Below are 18,611 nucleotides of genomic sequence, written 5' to 3'. Positions count from 1 at the left end.
CAAGATTACATTCCTAATTCCATAACTTTTACATCCAAAGATAGAACATATTCATAACATTCTACAAGAAGTTTAAAACATGAAAGTGGTGACATGTAGCATAAGCTTGCTTACAAAGACGTGCTTTTGCTTTTTTCCTAAAGCACGCATAATCCACTTCCTCCCATAATTCACTGAGTAGAGTGTTCCACCATATGGGCCCTGCAAAAAGGAAATGCTCTTATCTTATGTATCTTATGTATTTAAATAGATTTATTTAAATTAATGAGCTTTTATATTTTAGCCACCCTCTGTAGAACCCGGGCATGAAATTGTAAGCCAAAGAATGGTTTGAGACGGGGTACTGAACACCAGGTCTGCTTTGTCTGCCAATGTATACATTAGAAAGCCCATCTGTTACTGTCTGTGATAGCTCGTTACCACATGCGAAAGGGCATCACTTCCTCAGCTGATGAAAGAAACTCAAGTGCACAGTGTCAGGAACAAATTAATTTCACCATTAATTTCATATGCAGAACCTATAAACAAAAATCTACTGTTGTCCTCATCAACTGCAGAGAAAATTAGAGATATCAGCTCACACTGTAAATCAGAGAGAAAACGCAGACCCTACTGTTCAGGATGTGTGGCATTAAAAAATCTTAACTCTGGTTTGAAGTGCAAATCTTGTTCTCTCTTTTTTTTCTTTTTTTTTTTTGGTGTTGCTAAGTTACTTGTCTTTAACATATTCAACTTTTCAATGCGGAAGCTACCAGCTTTTATGAGGCTTACATTATAAGCAGACCAGTAATCACTGGAAAGACGTTATTGCTGTAAGAGTGCAGGTTTTTATGGAGTACAAGAATTAAGAATATTCCTTGTCAGAATTCCTCCTGTCAACTCCCTATCCTTTCTTCCCAAGAGGATTTCAGTCAAAATCTAATACAGTCTTAGTGCTTCTTGGATTTTTTTTTATTCCCCTCTTTGTAACAGTTCTACTGATTACAGGCGAAAGCTACTGTATCATAGAATTCCTCTATGCCTATTAAATTGGCTGTTGCTAGATTTAAATGGAAGGTTTATGTCAGGGCAGTCTTTGAATAAAGGACTCTGCAGCCAGTATGCGAAATAATTACATGACTTTGACTACCAGTGCACCACGTTCTAAATAATTAACCATACAGGTTGCTGTGAAAATGCAGACCCTAATGCCCCATAAAACCTTGCTCTCTCAAATTTACACAGCTATGTTGTACATTCCTTGTTTTATGTTATTATTTCACTGCAGTTCTTTGCCAATAGAACAGTATAATATGTTAAAATGCACCTCTGCATCTATGACCCTGTGGTGGAACTTCATGTTCCATCTTTAACTTTGATTTAAGAACCACATCTGACATTCGCTTTTGCTTAAAGCCAACAGGGTCTGGCTGAATTGCAATTTCTATATATGGCAATCCAAAGTTTTTAATGTTTTACAGTACTAAAGTGCATGATTTGCCAAGTTCCCACACTGAGGCGTCACAGAATTCTGCCATGCATAGATTTAAATTGCATTGAAAGGAAAGTAATTGTTTGCCCAGACAGTCAGGATTTATGGTCACGTAAAAACCACAGTTCCTCACTAGGATATGAAGAAAAATGTGTTATGGAATATATTTGTGTTGGGCGAATCCTAATTTGGTTTGGAAAGCGATTCATAAATGCTGTTAAATAAAATAAATAAATATTGATTACCTTTGTATATTTTGCTGCTGCCATACCTTGAGCTTACCTGGGAAAGTGTGTGATAGCCAAAAATTGGATTGGATTGGATATTGCTGTTGAACAACTTTCAAGGACCCCTAGCTAGGAAAAACTCCCCCCATTTGCTAAAAAAGAAAGTTTGGATTTTTTCCTTCATTAATTTTGCAAGCATGCCAAAAGAACACATTTATATTTATTTGTACAGGTCACAGTGGATCTTTCCCGGTCAAATTAAGTATCTTGACAAGCATACAGTCATGTCTGGTGCCTGTTGTGTGCACAATGCACCAGTTTGTACGGTTGCAGATTTCTCTGGGTTACCCATATAAAGGAACAGCATTCTTTCAGGGTACCCGTGAACTAGCCACAGAAATCTGTAACTTCCTTAAGGAGTCCGCCCTGTAAATAATCCATAAAGAAGAAGAAAAATATATATTGGGTCAGCAAACTCCCACCTTGCATATTGTATCTTTCTCAGAGAGCTCAGCTGGCCTGTGTGGCTTTTCTATATTATGGTAATAGAATATTACAAGCATATTTTCCCCTTTGAAACTTGTCCTGGGAAAACGTACCCATAGAGATTTGTGCCTCCTTTTCCTGTGGATGCTTTTTTTTTTTGCCCTGAAAAACAATGCTCAGAATTTTTGGAAATGCAAAGCTGTGCGCGCGCTGTTAGGTTCCCTGACTTAGCTCCGCCTCCAATCCTCCTGTGTACTTTTAACACTTAAGGACAGGCTATTTTCAGAAAGCCCATTTGCCCGGATAAAGGGCTTTTGACCTCCTCAGGATCTGAAGCTTTCTGAGCCCAGGGCTCCCGTCGTAACGAGGCGTGTAATAACCGCATGCTAGGACATTCATAGCACTGAGAGATCTGAAACAGCGATTAAACTCGAACGTCTTCAGGTAGAGGGCAGGCCGCAGAAGAAAAAGCACGTATGTTTCTGATGGGATGAATGACCTGCACCCCTAGCCAGTTGAATATGTATTTGTCTTTAAAGCAACGCGGCCTCCTCTGAGTACTTCATAAGAGCACAGAAAAGGGCAGTAATACTTGCTAGTGTGCATTTTACTGCTGACTCATTAATTCTGGAGCTCAGTTAAGCTGCAATGCCTTTTCAGTGGACCAACACAAGAATTACTGAAAGAGGTTTTAGCACTTTTTAGCGCTTTGTGGCAACAGAGGTCCCTCTTGAGAAGCAGCCTTAATTATGTTGTTTCCCGATAAGTCCCTTCGGAGCAGGTTTGATCCCTTTATTTATTACTACTGCTGATACGTTTTGCAATCATCCCTTACCTCATGTGCTTCTTGGTATTTTATTTGCGTTCTTAAAATCCTTGAGAGAACTTGTCCTGGATATTTAGTGAAACAAACATCCCACTGCCTAAAGATAACTTTAAAACCTAACCGGCTATGTCTGAATATAAACAGTTAAAGGTGAATTTTAAAAGCTGGGCGCACACTAAAATGAGACGATGGGCATGCATCTAGCACATGCGCACATCCAGTTGATTTCATAAGCCGCCTACGTGTGTGCACAAGTGCCGATGCGTAAATATCTCGCATCAAGGAAAAAAGGGCGGAATGTGACAGCGCATGGGCATTCCGGAGGGGGCAAGATATGTATGTAAGTGGCTACGTGCCTGGGCACACGCCCAGGTATATTTAAGTGTGTAGTTACTTCTGCTATGGAGGAGGTGTCAGTCTTTATAAATCTATTTCCAGGCAACTCTGCAGTGTTTGAGAGGTCTGGGTTAACTGGGGCGAATGCAGGCTAAAGAACCAGGGCAGTTTGGAGGACCTAGCTCTAGACTGGGCAAACTGGTGGATGAACTGGTGAAAACTGGTCCTGGCCTGGACATGCATCTGTTATAAAATTCCCTCACGTACACGGCCCAAAGCCAACTTATCTTGCTGTGCACGCACAACCAAAATTAAGAGCACACATGCACATGCCAGGGCTATTGCATAACATGCATAATATATGTGCCCATGAGATATAAAATTACCACACATCTGGCCACACCCCCATATACAAGTGTATATGTGCACCCACCCTCCTGTTTGAAAGTTACTGTCCCTGGTTTTAAAGTTTTCCGGCCTTGTGAGGCTGGATATCTAAAGACTTACGTAGAAGCATGATGGCAAAAAAAGATGCCCATCCTTCCAATTAATTAGCATTATAATTCCCATCACTTCCTTAGAGATCCCCTGTATTTATCCCATGCTTTCTTGAATTCAGATACTATTTTTGTCTCCACCACTTCTCTGTAAAGAAATATTTGCTAAGATTATTTCTGACACTACCCCCTTTCAACCTCATCTCATGAGCCCTCATTCTAGAGCCTCCTTTCCATTGCAAAAGCCTCACCACCTGTGCATGGAAACCTTTGAAATATTTGAATGTCTCTATCATATCACCCCTGTCTCACCTTTCTCCTAGGTTATACATGTTTAGATTAAGTCTATCCCCATATGCTTTAGAATGAAGATCACTGACCATTTCAGTAGCCACCATCTAGACTGACCTCATCATGTTTATATCCTTTTGAAGGTGCGGTCTCCAGAATTGTACACAGTATTTTATGTGAGGACTCACCAAGGACCTATAAAGGGGTAATATTACCTCCCTTTTTCTGCTGACCATTCCTCTTCCTATGCAACCAAGCATCTTTCTGGCTTTTACCGTCACTCTACCTGTTTGGCCACCTTAAGATCATCAGATACAATTACCCCTAGATCCCATTCTTCCTTTGTGCTTAGAATAATTTCACCTCCAATACTGTATCTTTCTCTTGGGTTTTTGCAGCCTAAATGCATTACTCTGCAATTTTTAATGTTAAATCTTAGCTGCCAGATCTTAGACCATTCCTCAAGCTTACCTAGATCCCTTCTCATGTTTTCCCCTCCTTCCTGGCTGCCCACCCTGTTACAGATGTTGGTATCATTGGCAAAAAGACAAACCTTTCCCGACAACCCTTCTGTTATGTTGCTCACAAAAATGTTGAAAAGAACCAATCCAAGAAACGATCCCTGAGGCTCATCACTAGTAACAACCTCCTCCTCAGAGAGAAATCTATTTCCCATTTTGCTTTGTTGCCTCCCGATCAGCCAGTTTATAACTTAGCCAGTCACTCTAGGATCTGTACCAATGGTGTACAATTTATTTATAAGTCTTATGATGGTAACCTTTAACCTGGTGCGCAGGAGCACATGTGTGCACGTTCGTTGGCCCTCGCCCAGGGACGCAGTTATTTTATAACATACACCATATATGTGCCCAAGTTATAAAATAGCCTGGCCGCGTGCAAGTGTGCAAATCATGCTTCTTCCGTGTAACTGGGGGGATTTTTAAAGGGATGCCCGCCGACGCATTAGACAGTTTTACCAGTTTGTTCCCACTTCACCCAGTTAACAGGTAGGACATCCAGCACCCCTGGTTTGATAGCCTGTATACCCCCCAATTAACCCAGGCCCATTAAACCCCTCTGAAATGGCTCATTATTTTTTTTTGTCTTACACACCATCCATAGCAGAAGTAAAGTTATGTGGCAGGGGGCCTTGGTGTGTACCGGATCGCAAAGTATTTAGGCGCAAATTTCAGGTAAAAGTCCCAAAACGCCTATGGTACTGCCCATGCCCTGCCCATATCATGTGCACACCTTGCCCCTTTTTGAGAATTTCCAAGATGTGTGCACAGCGGCATTTACGCGCATATCCAGGAGGCTTTTAAAATCCACCTGGCCCAGGTGAGCCCAACATATTCATACATAACCAAATTTTGGCGTATCAGGCTTTTAAAATTCACCTTTATATGTGGAACTGAATCAAAGGCCTTGCTGAAATCCAAGTACACTCCATCTAGAGCTCTTCCTTGGTCCCCAACTCTCTGGTCGCCCAATCAAAGAAATTGATTAGAGGCATCTGACAAGATTTACCTCTGGAAAACCGTGCTGTCTCAAATTTTGCAATCCATTGGATTCCAAGAATTGCACTGTTCCCTGTTTTAGCAGAGATTCCATTAGTTTGCTCACCACAGAGGTCTGATTAACTGGTCTGTAGTTTCTTTACTTAAGAACATAAGAAAATGCCATACTGGGTCAGACCAAGGGTCCATCAAGCCCAGCATCCCGTTTCCAACAGTGGCCAATCCAGGCCATAAGAACCTGGCAAGTACCCAAAAACTAAGTCTATTCCATGTAACCATTGCTAATGGCAGTGGCTATTCTCTAAGTGAACTTAATAGCAGGTAATGGACTTCTCCTCCAAGAACTTATCCAATCCTTTTTTAAACACAGCTATACTAACTGCACGAACCACATTCTCTGGCAACAAATTCCAGAGTTTAATTGTGCGTTGAGTAAAAAAGAACTTTCTCCGATTAGTTTTAAATGTGCCCCATGCTAACTTCATGGAGTGCCCCCTGGTCTTTCTACTATCCGAAAGAGTAAATAACCGATTCACATCTACCCGTTCTAGACCTCTCATGATTTTAAACACCTCTATCATATCCCCCCTCAGTCGTCTCTTCTCCAAGCTGAAAAGTCCTAACCTCTTTAGTCTTTCCTCATAGGGGAGTTGTTCCATTCCCCTTATCATTTTGGTAGCCCTTCTCTGTACCTTCTCCATCGCAATTATATCTTTTTTGAGATGCGGCGACCAGAATTGTACACAGTATTCAAGGTGCGGTCTCACCATGGAGCGATACAGAGGCATTATGACATTTTCCGTTTTATTCATCATTCCTTTTCTAATAATTCCCAACATTCTGTTTGCTTTTTTGACTGCCGCAGCACACTGAACCGACGATTTCAATGTGTTATCCACTATGACACCTAGATCTCTTTCTTGGGTTGTAGCACCTAATATGGAACCCAACATCGTGTAATTATAGCATGGGTTATTTTTCCCTATATGCATCACCTTGCACTTATCCACATTAAATTTCATCTGCCATTTGGATGCCCAATTTTCCAGTCTCACAAGGTCTTCCTGCAATTTATCACAATCTGCTTGTGATTTAACTACTCTGAACAATTTTGTGTCATCTGCAAATTTGATTATCTCACTCGTCGTATTTCTTTCCAGATCATTTATAAATATATTGAAAAGTAAGGGTCCCAATACAGATCCCTGAGGCACTCCACTGCCCACTCCCTTCCACTGAGAAAATTGCCCATTTAATCCTACTCTCTGTTTCCTGTCTTTTAGCCAGTTTGCAATCCACGAAAGGACACTTTATGAAAAGGAACCACATCTGCCCATTGCCAGTTGTCCCAAACTTCTCCAGACTCTAAATAAACATTGAAAAGGTCAGCCAGCGGTGCTGCCAGGACAGCTCTAAGTTCCCTTTTGGATGTATCCCATCCAGCCCAATCACCTTATTTACATTAAGTTTAGTTAGCTCCTCATGAACACAATGTTCTGAAAATCAATTGAAGTTTATTTCTCTTCCAATCTTATTTGTGTTTGTTTTATGTAGTCTTGCTCCAGAGTCCCTTCCACAGTGAACATCGAACAGAAATATTAAGCAATTTTGTTTTTTCCTCCTCTGTCTCTGCATATTCCTTCTCTTCATCTTTGAATCTCTCAATGCCACTTTTGCACTTCCTTCTATCACTAACAAATCTAAAAATGTCTTGTTCCCCCATTTTACCAAATTTGCTATTTTTTCTTCTGTTTGAATTTTTGCATTCTTAATTCTTTCCCAGCTTCTCATAATTTTTCCAGATATAGTCACCTGTCCTCCCCTTTCTGTGATCTCTTGTAGTTTATGAATGCTAACCTTTTCTCCCTTACCTTTTCTTTAGAAAGCCGTCTTTTTCTTCTTTCCTTTATTTATATTCCTAACAAAAAGATTAATTGCACTTATGATACCTCCTTTTAGTTTTGCCCACTGCCCTTCTAGTTCCCCTAGATTTTTCCATACAGCTAATGACTCCTTCAGGTATTCCCCCATTTTGAGAAAGTTAGTTTTCCTAACATCTAGGACCCTTGCTTTAGAATGAGCTTTTATCTCTTGCATCCTATTATTGAACCACACCATCCAGTGGTCACTGGTTCCCAGATGATCATCCACTATAACATCAGAAATAATGTTCCCGTTGGAAAGCACCAGGTCCAGTATCGCCCCCCCTCCTGTGTGGGTTCCATTATCAGTTGGCAGAACAGTTCTCCTCGCAGAGATTCCAGGATCTCCCTGCTTCTAGAAGATAGTGCAGTTGGCATGTATCAACCAACATCTGGAAGATTAAAATCCCCTAGCAGCAGCACTTACCCTTTCACAGCAATCATGTGAATATCCATATAAATAAATGTTCCATTTCCTCTTTCCAGATTAACCCACAGTGCCTCCTCCTTACCTTGTAAGCCCAGCAATCCTCTTGCTTTAATACCATTCTTTATATATAATGGCACACCTCCTCCTTTCTTTCCTACCCGGTCCTTCCTGAATAGATTGTAGCCGAGTATAACTATATCCCAGTCATGGTTTTCCATGTACCAGGTCTCCGTGTCAGCCACTATATCTAAATCAGCTTCTTCCATGACTGCATCTACATCTGGGACTTTATTCCCCATACCATGAGCATTAGTGTATATTGCTTTTTTTCCCCAATGATTCTAGTTTAAAGCCCTCCTCACTAGGTTTTCCATTCTATGTTGAAAGATGCCGCACCCCTTTTTCAACAAGTGGATCCCATCTCTGTTCAGCAATCCTTGAAATATCATCCCATGATCCAGGAAGCCAAAACTCATGTCAACACCATTTGCACAGCCATTCAATTATCTCCAGAATGCAAGTTTCCCTGCCTGGGCCTTTATCCTTAACTGGGAGGATTCAGGAGCATATTACCTGGGCACCTATCTGCTTTACCCTCTCTCCCAGAGCCATGAAGTCACTTTTGATACGATCTGTGTGGTACCTCGCAGTATCATTTGTGCCAGCATGGAAGAGCAGCATCAGATAGTGGTCAGTAGGCTTGAAGTTTCTCGACAATCTCTCCATAATGTCTTGGAATTTGGCACCTAGCAGGTGGCACACTTCCCGGGAAAACATGTCTGGTTAGCAGATGGATGCCTCCGTGCCTCTCAGAAGTGAGTCCCAACAACCACTACCCTCCACCCCTAGGTGCAATGGTTGCTGTGCCTGAAGCTTTGGGGTTTTCATGTCCTGGTTCCTCTCCATCAAGGGATGACATCTCCTCCTCCTCTTTCAGGGCTGCATACCGGTTCTTCAGTTCAAGGGAAATCAGAGCTGTGATGTAGGGTCTAATAGCCTTAGTAATCTGGGTCCAGCTCTCATCTCATGGATCAGTTTCATCTTCCACTCTGCTTGAGTTCTCCATCTTAGATGCCTTGATAAGCATTTCATTGATGTAATCCTCATTCTCCCAGATGCTTCTCAGTCTCACCACATCCTCTTTGAGTTCTGTCACCTCTTTCCTTAGGGAGTCGATCTGCAGACAACTTTTACACTGAACCTGTTCCTCACTGTGGATCAGGACATCTGTCTGGACAGCTGTAGAATTGGTAACTGTGGCTACAGGTTTGGCAATATGATGTTTTCTAGCCATCCTTCAGTTGCTAGTAGCTTCTGGTACCTGCTGAAAGAAATGAGAAAGACTTTACTTGTTTTAAATTAAATTCCTTCTGAATAAAACCTAGAGTAAATTTACAGTAAGGAGTTGTGTGGTTAGGTGCACGCTTCCAGTCCTCTTCTACTGCAAGGGGTGTGGAAACTCTGGAAGCTGAGGCTGTGGAGCCTGAAGCCTGGATTCGCTTGTGGTGACCTCTGGAGTCCTCTTCCGGGGGCTGCTGGGTAGGATATGCAGATGAGCCTTCCGGTCTTCTACTGCAAGGCGTGCAGGGCCTCTGGAAGCTGGTGCTGTGGAGCCTGAAGCCTGGATTTGCTCGCAGTGACCTCTGTTTAGTTAAAGAAAAAAAAAAGTGCAGTGCAGGCCTGATTCTGTCCAACCTGCAATATTTCAGAAATGTCTTTTCCAGGTCAAACAGTCCTGCCGTACCCCCTCAAATCCTTCCAAAATGCATAAATTGCGGGATCCACAGGTCAGCACCCTTGTTTGCTGTTTCCTTTTAGATTATTCTGGACTTCCTCCTGCTCCCCTTCCCCACTCTCCACCCACCTGCTACCTCTTTGTAATCCAGACACCCCCCACCCCCCCAAGACCCTTCCATTCCTCCTCCCCGGATCTTTAAAACTCTAGGTGGGAGCGAGGTTTTCTCTTTCCTGCTCCTGGCGCTTCCTGCTCTGTCATTAGCAATGCTGGATGCGTAAGATGCCAGCATTGTTATGAACTGACAGCAAGCCTGCATTGCACTTTTTTTTTTTTTTAACTAAACAGTGCCATTGGCCGCTCAAGTCTGGATTTTTCTGAAAATTCATTAATTTAGTCAGATAACTTAGACCCAGCCCAGAATGCCCCCCAGAACGCTTCTTTCTTTATCCAGCTAGAGTTTGGCCGGATAATGACTTATCCCGCTAAAATCTAGCCAGATAAGTGCCTCAGTATTCAAAATGTTGCCATTCAGCTAAATAGCTTTGAATCCTGACCCCCTTAATTTTTTTCTTCCATGCTCACCATGCAACAAGTGCCTGAGAACCCTTTGTCCTAAACTCTTCTTGTGTGCTCAATAAAAGGCACTTCTCTTCGATGTAGAGTGATGTTGCCCAATGGGGAATCTGGTTCACTTAGGGCCGCAAAGCTTAGCAATTTTGTATTTCTAGGGTCGAGGAAGCACCAACTCTGACAGCAAGAGACTAACCACATGCACTTATTTTCAGGTAATAGGAAATTGTGAGCAAACAGAAATTAAAAATACATTAAACACATTTACAATTATTATTATTTTGTTACATTTTTAATTTGCTTACTTGAGCAATGATGAAATCCAAACCAATAGCTGTTCATGCGCTTTACATTGTCAAGTTAGAATGCAGTAATATTACTCTGCAAAAGCCGCCATTTTTCTGAGAAAGAGGAGGTGTGGAATTTGAAGATATGGAAACAGCTGATTAGCTGGCAGTTTTAAAATACTTTGTGACTGCTGCGATGTTCCAAATCCTCAGTTCATTAGTGTTAAATATTCCTATGTACATTAGATAATGAACATTGACTCTAAAGGTGACAATATAGCTCTATAGGGAGGGGGAGAAGCCAAGCCAGACCTGATTTTGCTCCATTGCATGCATGGAGTCCTATTTTTCATAGGAGAAATAAAAATTACGTCTCCCTACGTGCAGTGGGCAATACCACAGCTGGCTCATCTTCTCCCCTCTTGACCTGTAGGTGGTCACCCTATTTATGGAGTAGGAATGGAAAATCATCAGAGTTGAAAGGCTGTTCAGGTCCGCACCTGTGCAAAACGTTTGCTACTGAAAACTAGAAGTTCTTTGGATTGAAGAAGTACTGTGTATGTAATCTGTAAAGAAAACAAAATCCTGTTTTAACAAACTAACAGATATGCTTCTGCTTTGCTTTCTTTTTCTCCAGTGCAATTTGATGACTGCCAGGGGAATGAAAAACTTTTCTTTGAAGTTTCTCACCCGGACTTTAAAGTGGAACCAGATGGATCGCTAGTTGCACTGAAAAATGTAACAGAAGTTGGTCGGGCATTATTCATCCATGCACGCTCCGCCTGGACTGATGACATGGCAGAAGTGAAGATCATTGGAAGGAAGGCGAGGCATAACTCTTTAAAGGTAACGCATACTAAGGCAAAGAATTCCAGCTCAAAGGCGCCGTTCCTAGCAGCATGTGCAAATCTCCACTTCCAGGGCTATAATGGCTGATTAATTTTCAGAAGAAAATTATGCAAATTGTATCCAATTCTTGGACCAAATGGAAAGCTAGTATGTGTTTAATGAACATCCCTTATGGATATTCTGAACAACAAGTACAAAAGAGTTGGAAAAGAAAACTCCCTTTATCCCTTAACTGCTAGAACTTGATCTTGAGACCGTAGCATCATCCTCCACCAAATTTTCATACTCAATGACTCGCTCCCCCATGGCACTAGGCTCTTGTCCTTCCAATACAACTGCATTATTGTATCGTTCACTTATCCTGATTCCCTAATCCATTCCATTCTTTCTACTACCCTAAATGATTAATTGAATCCCCCTGTAACTGAAATCATATTTTTACACACCCTCCCTCATGTGTACTGTAAACTGTTCACGATTGTAACCAGAATTTAGCTTTTGATCTGATTGTAATCTGCTTCAGTTTGGCTTGGTACAGGCGGAATATCAAATATTTATAAATAGTAGACCTGTTTGCAGCTCTTGAGGGAGCAGATTCGCATACCCTTGTGTTAATACTAAAAATCTACCAATGCTTGGCTGCTGTCATCCTTGTTACTCATAAGGACTAAAATCTAATAATTAATTTTGAAAAGTTAAATCTGAAAAATTTTAGGTTCCAAACAGGCCAAATACACTAAGCGATTTCTCATATTTGAGTGTGGAAAAATGGTCTGCACATCTGGCGTTTTATCTTCTAATATTGTATTTTGCCTATTTTCCAATTTTTATTCTTGAACATAAAAACTGCATTGTGGAAAAAAACTGATAAATTCTAAGGCTAACTCTATTCCCTGCTGAACCTTATTTGTTTGTGCTGTTCAAATTCCTGAGAGAGTGATAGATACTTGGAATAACCTACCATAGAGTAGAAACCAGTACTGTGTTAGAATTTAACGATGTTTGGCAGATACAGTACAGAGGTCACAGTGATAGGAACAGGGTTGGGAGGCTGCAGTATTGCAAACAATCCACCCTTCACTCTCTTGAGACAAGGAGAGGTAATAAGGAGGAAAAAAAAAAGCGGGCAGAGAAAGGAAGCATGAATTATAACATTGTAGGTCACAGGGTGGCCAGGTTGGAGTGGCAAAAAGTTTAGTGGTTGGAGCAGGGGGCTGAGAGCCAAGGAAGCCAAGGTTCAAATCCTACTGCCACTCCTTGTAATCATGAGATAAGCCATGTAACCCTCCATTGCCTCAGGTACAAACAATTATAAACTCTCAGACAAGAAAATACTAGGGATGTGAATCAGGCTTCGGACCATTTAAAAATGGCGCGGGCCATCCAGTGCTCCTACCATGTGACAGGGGCCGGCCAATGGCATGGATACCCTGTCACATGGTAAGGGCAAAGGCCATCGGCGCCATTTTGATTAGTGGCAGCCGACGGCCCGAGAGCGGGAGATCGCTCCCGGGACCCCCACTGAACCACCAGGTACCTGTAAAACATTTTTGGGGGGGTCGGGAGGGTGAGGGGAAGCTAAGGGATTAGTTTTAAAGGGCTGGGGTGGGTTTTTGTTTATCGGCTCGGGCGCAGCCGATAAACAAAACCGCGATCTGGCTGGACGAAAAAAAAAAACACGATGTGAATCGGAACCGGAATCAGAACCGATTCCAGTTCCGATTCACATCTCTAGAAAATACCGACTGTACCTGCCTGTAGCTCACCTCGAGTTTATATTTGGAAAGGCTAGTAAGTAAATTCAAATCCAAACCCAGAGGCTTCAGCTCCCCAGAGACCAGTCAGCTGTCTCACAAGGCCATGGGGACTCGGGCAACAGTCTCACCAGATTCAGTTCCTGTTTAGATTATTAGAAAGCTTGGTGGTAAGACATTTGGGGGCAGGAGGACTGACTGTTGGAGTAAGTATGGGAACTTGCATTCTTACCTACCCAGCATGGTAGATTACCAAAAAGGAAGGCAACAAAAACTGACTTGGATAAAGAGTGATATCCTACAAGCCATCGAGCTTCTATAGCTGACTGCTGGGATATAGCCTTGACGTGTAGATCAGAGGAAGTGCATAGACTGAATGAGACAATGAATCTTTATCTGCTATCATCTACTATGAAAACCAATGGAATAACCTATGAAGTCCATCAAGATCTGTTGTTCTGATATGGACTATATTTTTAATAATTGTGGGCAGGTAGCTAGGAACATTGATTGGTCTGTATTTTGCAAAGTGCAGAGCTGTACAAATAAATATGCACACAGGTAAACCTCTGTGAGCCAGAGGCAACAATTTTGTCCTTATCCATCCTCCACACTCAGGTCTGGATTTTCAAAGCTCTATGCACGTAGAGGGGGTTATGCCCGCCGGGCCTATTTTAAAAAGGCCCGGTGACGCGCATAAAGCCCCGGGACGCGTGTAAGTCCCAGGACTTTACTAAAGGGGCGGTCTGGGGATGGGGTGTGGGCGGGGCAGTCCGGGGTGGAGCGGAGATGGGGCCAGAGGCCTCCGACATAGCGGCCATTGCAGCTGTGTCGGAGGATCGCGTGCCAGCAGGCTGCCGGCGCACGCAACTTCAGGGGGGGGCGGGGTTAGAGTAGGGCTGGGGGGGGGAAGGTTAGGGGAAGGGGGGAAGGTCAGGCTAGGGGGAAGGGAACGGGGAAAGGCAGCGCGGCTCGGCGCGTGCATGTTATAAAATCGGGCGTACATGTGCACACGCTCCAGGTAGCGCGCGCACATGTACGCCCACGCGCACCTTTTAAAATCTACCCCTAAGCATGTGCGTGTTTTGGGTGGGTGGGGGGGGGGGGGGAGTAGTAATAGCAGAACATCACCTGATGTTCGGTAACTTTTGTGGATCCAAGAACTTTGCAGAACAAAGGCTGTTATGAACTTGACTCAGTTGTTACCAAAGGAGTCTTTGAGATGACTCAGCTCTAACAGCGCCTGCAGTCCACAGAGGGAAATGCTTGACTGATATTTATTTGCTTGCGAGCTGATGTGAAGGAATTGTTGCAGCCCTCTGCCTCGGCAGGCTCTATAGCACTTAATGGCCTTGTTTCAACAAAACAGGAAAATATGAGTCCAACCCATGTTTATATTGTAATTGTATATAATGTCTTAGTATGAGATTTCATCATCCTTTGCTTTCATTGAATACAAATGGTTTCCCCCCCTTAGGTTTCCACTAGATGGCCGCAGCCTAAGCTCTGGGCTAGCAGAAGGGCCTTCCATTTTTAAAAGCACCTCCTCTGAGGCTTGCTGGGGTGGTGTGCTCCTGTTTGGATAAGAAGGGGAGGCGAGGGGAGAGAGTGGTGTGGCATTTTTGCTTAGCATGTGGAAGGGAAGTGGCTGTTTCTTTTTCTGTCACCAGTCTAGGCCCCCAGAGATATTTGGAGAAGGAGAGAGGCTTTTCCCTGCCCAGTGCACTGCCAGCCTTGGAAGGGTTCGCTTCAGGGTTTGGAAGGAAGTAAATTATTTTGTGAAGTCAATTTTGGATGTTTTTTCTTTCCACTCCCCCTTTTTATGAATCCCTGGTCCTGGCTTGAGAAGGGAACAAGCCCTGCCTTGGGAGGACAGGGCTAGAGAAGACATGCTGGCCCATCTTAGCACTCATGAGGGGCAGCGGTGAGTAACCGCTAGAGAGAGGTTTTTGGTTTGGAGTTTTGAGAATAATTTTTGTATCTTTTTCCTGAGCTGAGAGGAAGAGTTGCTGCCACCCTTCCTTCCCAGTGCTTGAGGAGACTGAAGAGCTGCTTTTCCTAGCCACAGGATTTTTCAATCAGAGAGATCCAATTATACAGTTATGAGAGGAGAGCAGAAGTAAGAAGTTTTGTGACATCCGGTGACCTCCACTGGACGCAGGACAAGGATTGTTTTGGGGTTTTAAATATCTGGAGTTTAGCTGGACCTCCGATACTGCTTGTGGAAGAAATCCCGTAGCACTTAGGATACCCCCCCATCCACCCACGAGTCCAAAACCTGGAGGGTAAGAAAATCTCAAAGCACAAGTGCTGAGGGACATTTTCACAGAGAGAGAGAGAAAAATGCATCAGTCCAGGGCATGGATGTAATTGAAAATAGCTTTGTTGGTGCATATTGATTAAATTGAACTAACCACAGTCAAGTTTTAATTTGGAACACCCAAGCAATGCCTGTTCCATTCATTGCATCTACCCTTAAATATCATCGTGCACACAGTGAAGAGGCTTCCACTCTTATGCCCTGGACCTTGAAGGTTCAGCCTCCCCCCATTCAAAAGAATCCACACCCCAGGGTTACAAGGCTGGTGAATCGGGATTAGCCCCAGGTCTGAGGGTGGCCCCTGCATAAGGATACGCCTGTCAAATTTCAAACAGAATCCTAACCGGATAAAAGCAAAACCAGCATTGCAAATACTGTAGCTTGTGTTGTTTACTGTAGACATGTTTAACAGTGCAAAAGAATGATATGTCTCTCATTTCCATCCCACTGCATTTAACGAGGAAGCAGGGATGACAGTGACTTACAAGACAATTAAGCTGGATACTTTCACAGACCTATAATTTGAAGAAAATACAAGAGAGCCATAATAGGACACTTATAAAGAATGACGGATCCATTGTCTTATTGTGAGATGAGAGACTTTTCAGTTGCGTTTCCAGTTACTGTAGAGTAGCGTAAACCTTCCATTAGAAAAACTGTTGACTTTGTGAATAAAGCCTTTATTGACTGCACAGCCATTGTTGAATAGGGTATTCTGATGTCTGTCTAAAACTGGAAGCCTGAATAGACCATAACTACTTAAATGGTATCTTCAGAGCAGGGCCAGTGCTAGCTTTTTTGCTGCCCTGTGCAAATAATTACTGCGCTGCCATCCCCCGCCTCCTCCGGATTTATTCAGTCTCTGTCCCAGGCCCCATCAAAAAAAAAAACCAGCTTCCTCCAGCAATTTATATTTTTAAAAACTGACACCCACCTTTCCCCTCCCACCCTTGAATCCATGGTCAAAGGAAAGGGTATTAGATACCTAGGCAAACCTTACAAACACATGCCATCCCCTCTCCCCTCTCCCACACTCTCTACAGATACACACACACCCCATTAAATTATGTATTTATAACAGAGTTAGCATGAAAAAGAACATTCAAAAATATCACTTACAGCATGCACATTATATTTATATGCTACAAAAAAGACACTTGGAATTTCTATGGATTTAGACTTTTTGTAATGCATGTTGGGTGTAGGCTTGTCTGTCAGAAAGCCATAAGTAAACAGAATTACCATTACAATATAGTAAACCTCCCATACCAAAACAACCCTATCTGCCATCATTCAAACAATAATAACCTTATCTATGAAAAGGCAACACTGCACATATTGCATCAGACCCTAGAACACCAATACTCCTCCTATTATGAAAACAAAACAAATCAGACTGATTATAGAAACTTACATAGAAGCCACATGCCAGCAAAATACCTCAGCTTGGTCACACATACAGAACACAGACAGACCCTGACCAAATACAGAATAAAGAGACCAGTGTTGTGAGCGCAGCCTTCAGGGGCCGATGGTGTGGGCTTGGCACGCATCACTTGGCTCTTGGGAGAGCGGAACACTTGGGTCACAGGGTGGCTCAGGTCAGGACATGAGTCGCACCCGTGGTGAGGTGTGTGTGCGGGAATGGGCATCACAGGAGCAGAGCTGGACGGAGCTAGGAACACAGGCTACGAAGTAGGTCTCTGGTTAGAACTAGGAACTTGGAACGTAGAGACGTAGAGCTGAAGACTTGGAATGTAGGACAAGGAAGGTGAGTCCCTACTGTTGAACAGGATCATTTTAAAATGTTAACCCTGAACTTACCCTGCTCGTTTCCTCCCCAGAGACAGACAGTGATGAGACAGTCTTTCAGTTTTAAAAGCATAGCATTTATTAAGTAGCTTAGAGATCTTATAAAAGGTAGCAGGCTTTTTTTCATTTCATTGCAAGCATACACAAATCAAGATTGTGGAACAATAAGGAAAGTCAAGATTGTGTTTCCTTACAGAAGTAAAAGGAGCCCCATTTTACAGAATATACTGTTCTAGGAGCAATGCCAATTACTCAGTGTTTCAAAATTTGAATTACCTGTTTATAGACTGAAAACACATGGCTCTCATAATAATTCCCCTCCCTTCACTCATCTCTTACGTCAGCTGGTCATGCGCATCTCAGACGTCCCACATTCTGCTTACGTTAATACTTTATTTCTTGTTTAACTTTTCTCGGCGCCTTTCTTACCTCATTCATTTCTGCACTCACATTCCATTCTCAGCCTCAGTTCTGTCTCTGGGCAGAATATTTTCTCTTCAGGCTTTGTTATTCCAATTACTAGTCAACATGAGGTAGATTTTTATTAAAGCAGCAATTAACAAATAACCTAAATCTCTACAGTACACAGCACGTGGGCTGGTCGTGGACCACACTGAAGACTCAGGCGAGGAACAAGACACAGGTGGGAATGCAGACAGGAACAAGAGAGTTGAGCTGGACCCTCAGGCACCCTACACAGCACGTGGGGCTGGTCGTGGACCACACTGTTCCCTTTGCGCCCTACACAGCCGGGATGGCTGGTCGCAGACCACAAGGAGATTGGAACTGGCTCAGGTAGTCTCATAGCGCAGGTTAGTGGAAACCCCTAGGATCCTCCGGAGACGGAACTAGGAAGTCAGATAAAACCTTGGAGTATGGGAACTCTGGTTGAAGGCAGGGGGAATCCCCAGAGGCACAGGTCCCACCTCCTTGTGCATTAGGACCGGGAACAAGATGGGACATCAATGAACATCAAGACATCGAGGAACATCAGGACATCTTGGATCATCAGGAATCAGAACTGGAACATCTTGGGAGGGACTGCAGGACTTGGAACAGAACCTTGGAACGTGGAACTTCTAGAACAGACTGCAGGACTTGAATTAGACTGCAGAACTGGGAACATACATCTGGATCAGGATTCATGGACATCTGGACTTGGGCTGGACCACAGGAACTGGACTCATGGACGTCCGGACTCGCAGCCGGCAATGGGAGCTGGACTCATGGACATCCGGACTTGGGCCGGACCACAGGAACTGGATTCTCGGACGTCTG

General features: G+C 43.2%; 1 protein-coding gene across 2 annotated transcripts in view; it reads left to right on the top strand.

The window, feature by feature from the left end:
• The window catches only part of CDH13 (cadherin 13), a 1,208,179-nt gene that overhangs the window by 352,385 nt on the left and 837,183 nt on the right, over nucleotides 1–18,611 (top strand). For both annotated transcript variants that reach the window (XM_029608118.1, XM_029608117.1), the window contains exon 3: nucleotides 11,236–11,444. In XM_029608118.1, the coding sequence (XP_029463978.1) occupies nucleotides 11,236–11,444 (209 nt within the window). The remainder of the gene's footprint in view (nucleotides 1–11,235; nucleotides 11,445–18,611) is intronic.

Source organism: Rhinatrema bivittatum, chromosome 7 (assembly GCF_901001135.1).
Source record: "Rhinatrema bivittatum chromosome 7, aRhiBiv1.1, whole genome shotgun sequence".
NCBI classification, from domain to species: Eukaryota; Metazoa; Chordata; class Amphibia; order Gymnophiona; family Rhinatrematidae; genus Rhinatrema; species Rhinatrema bivittatum.
This window is presented reverse-complemented; position numbering and strand designations above follow the sequence as displayed.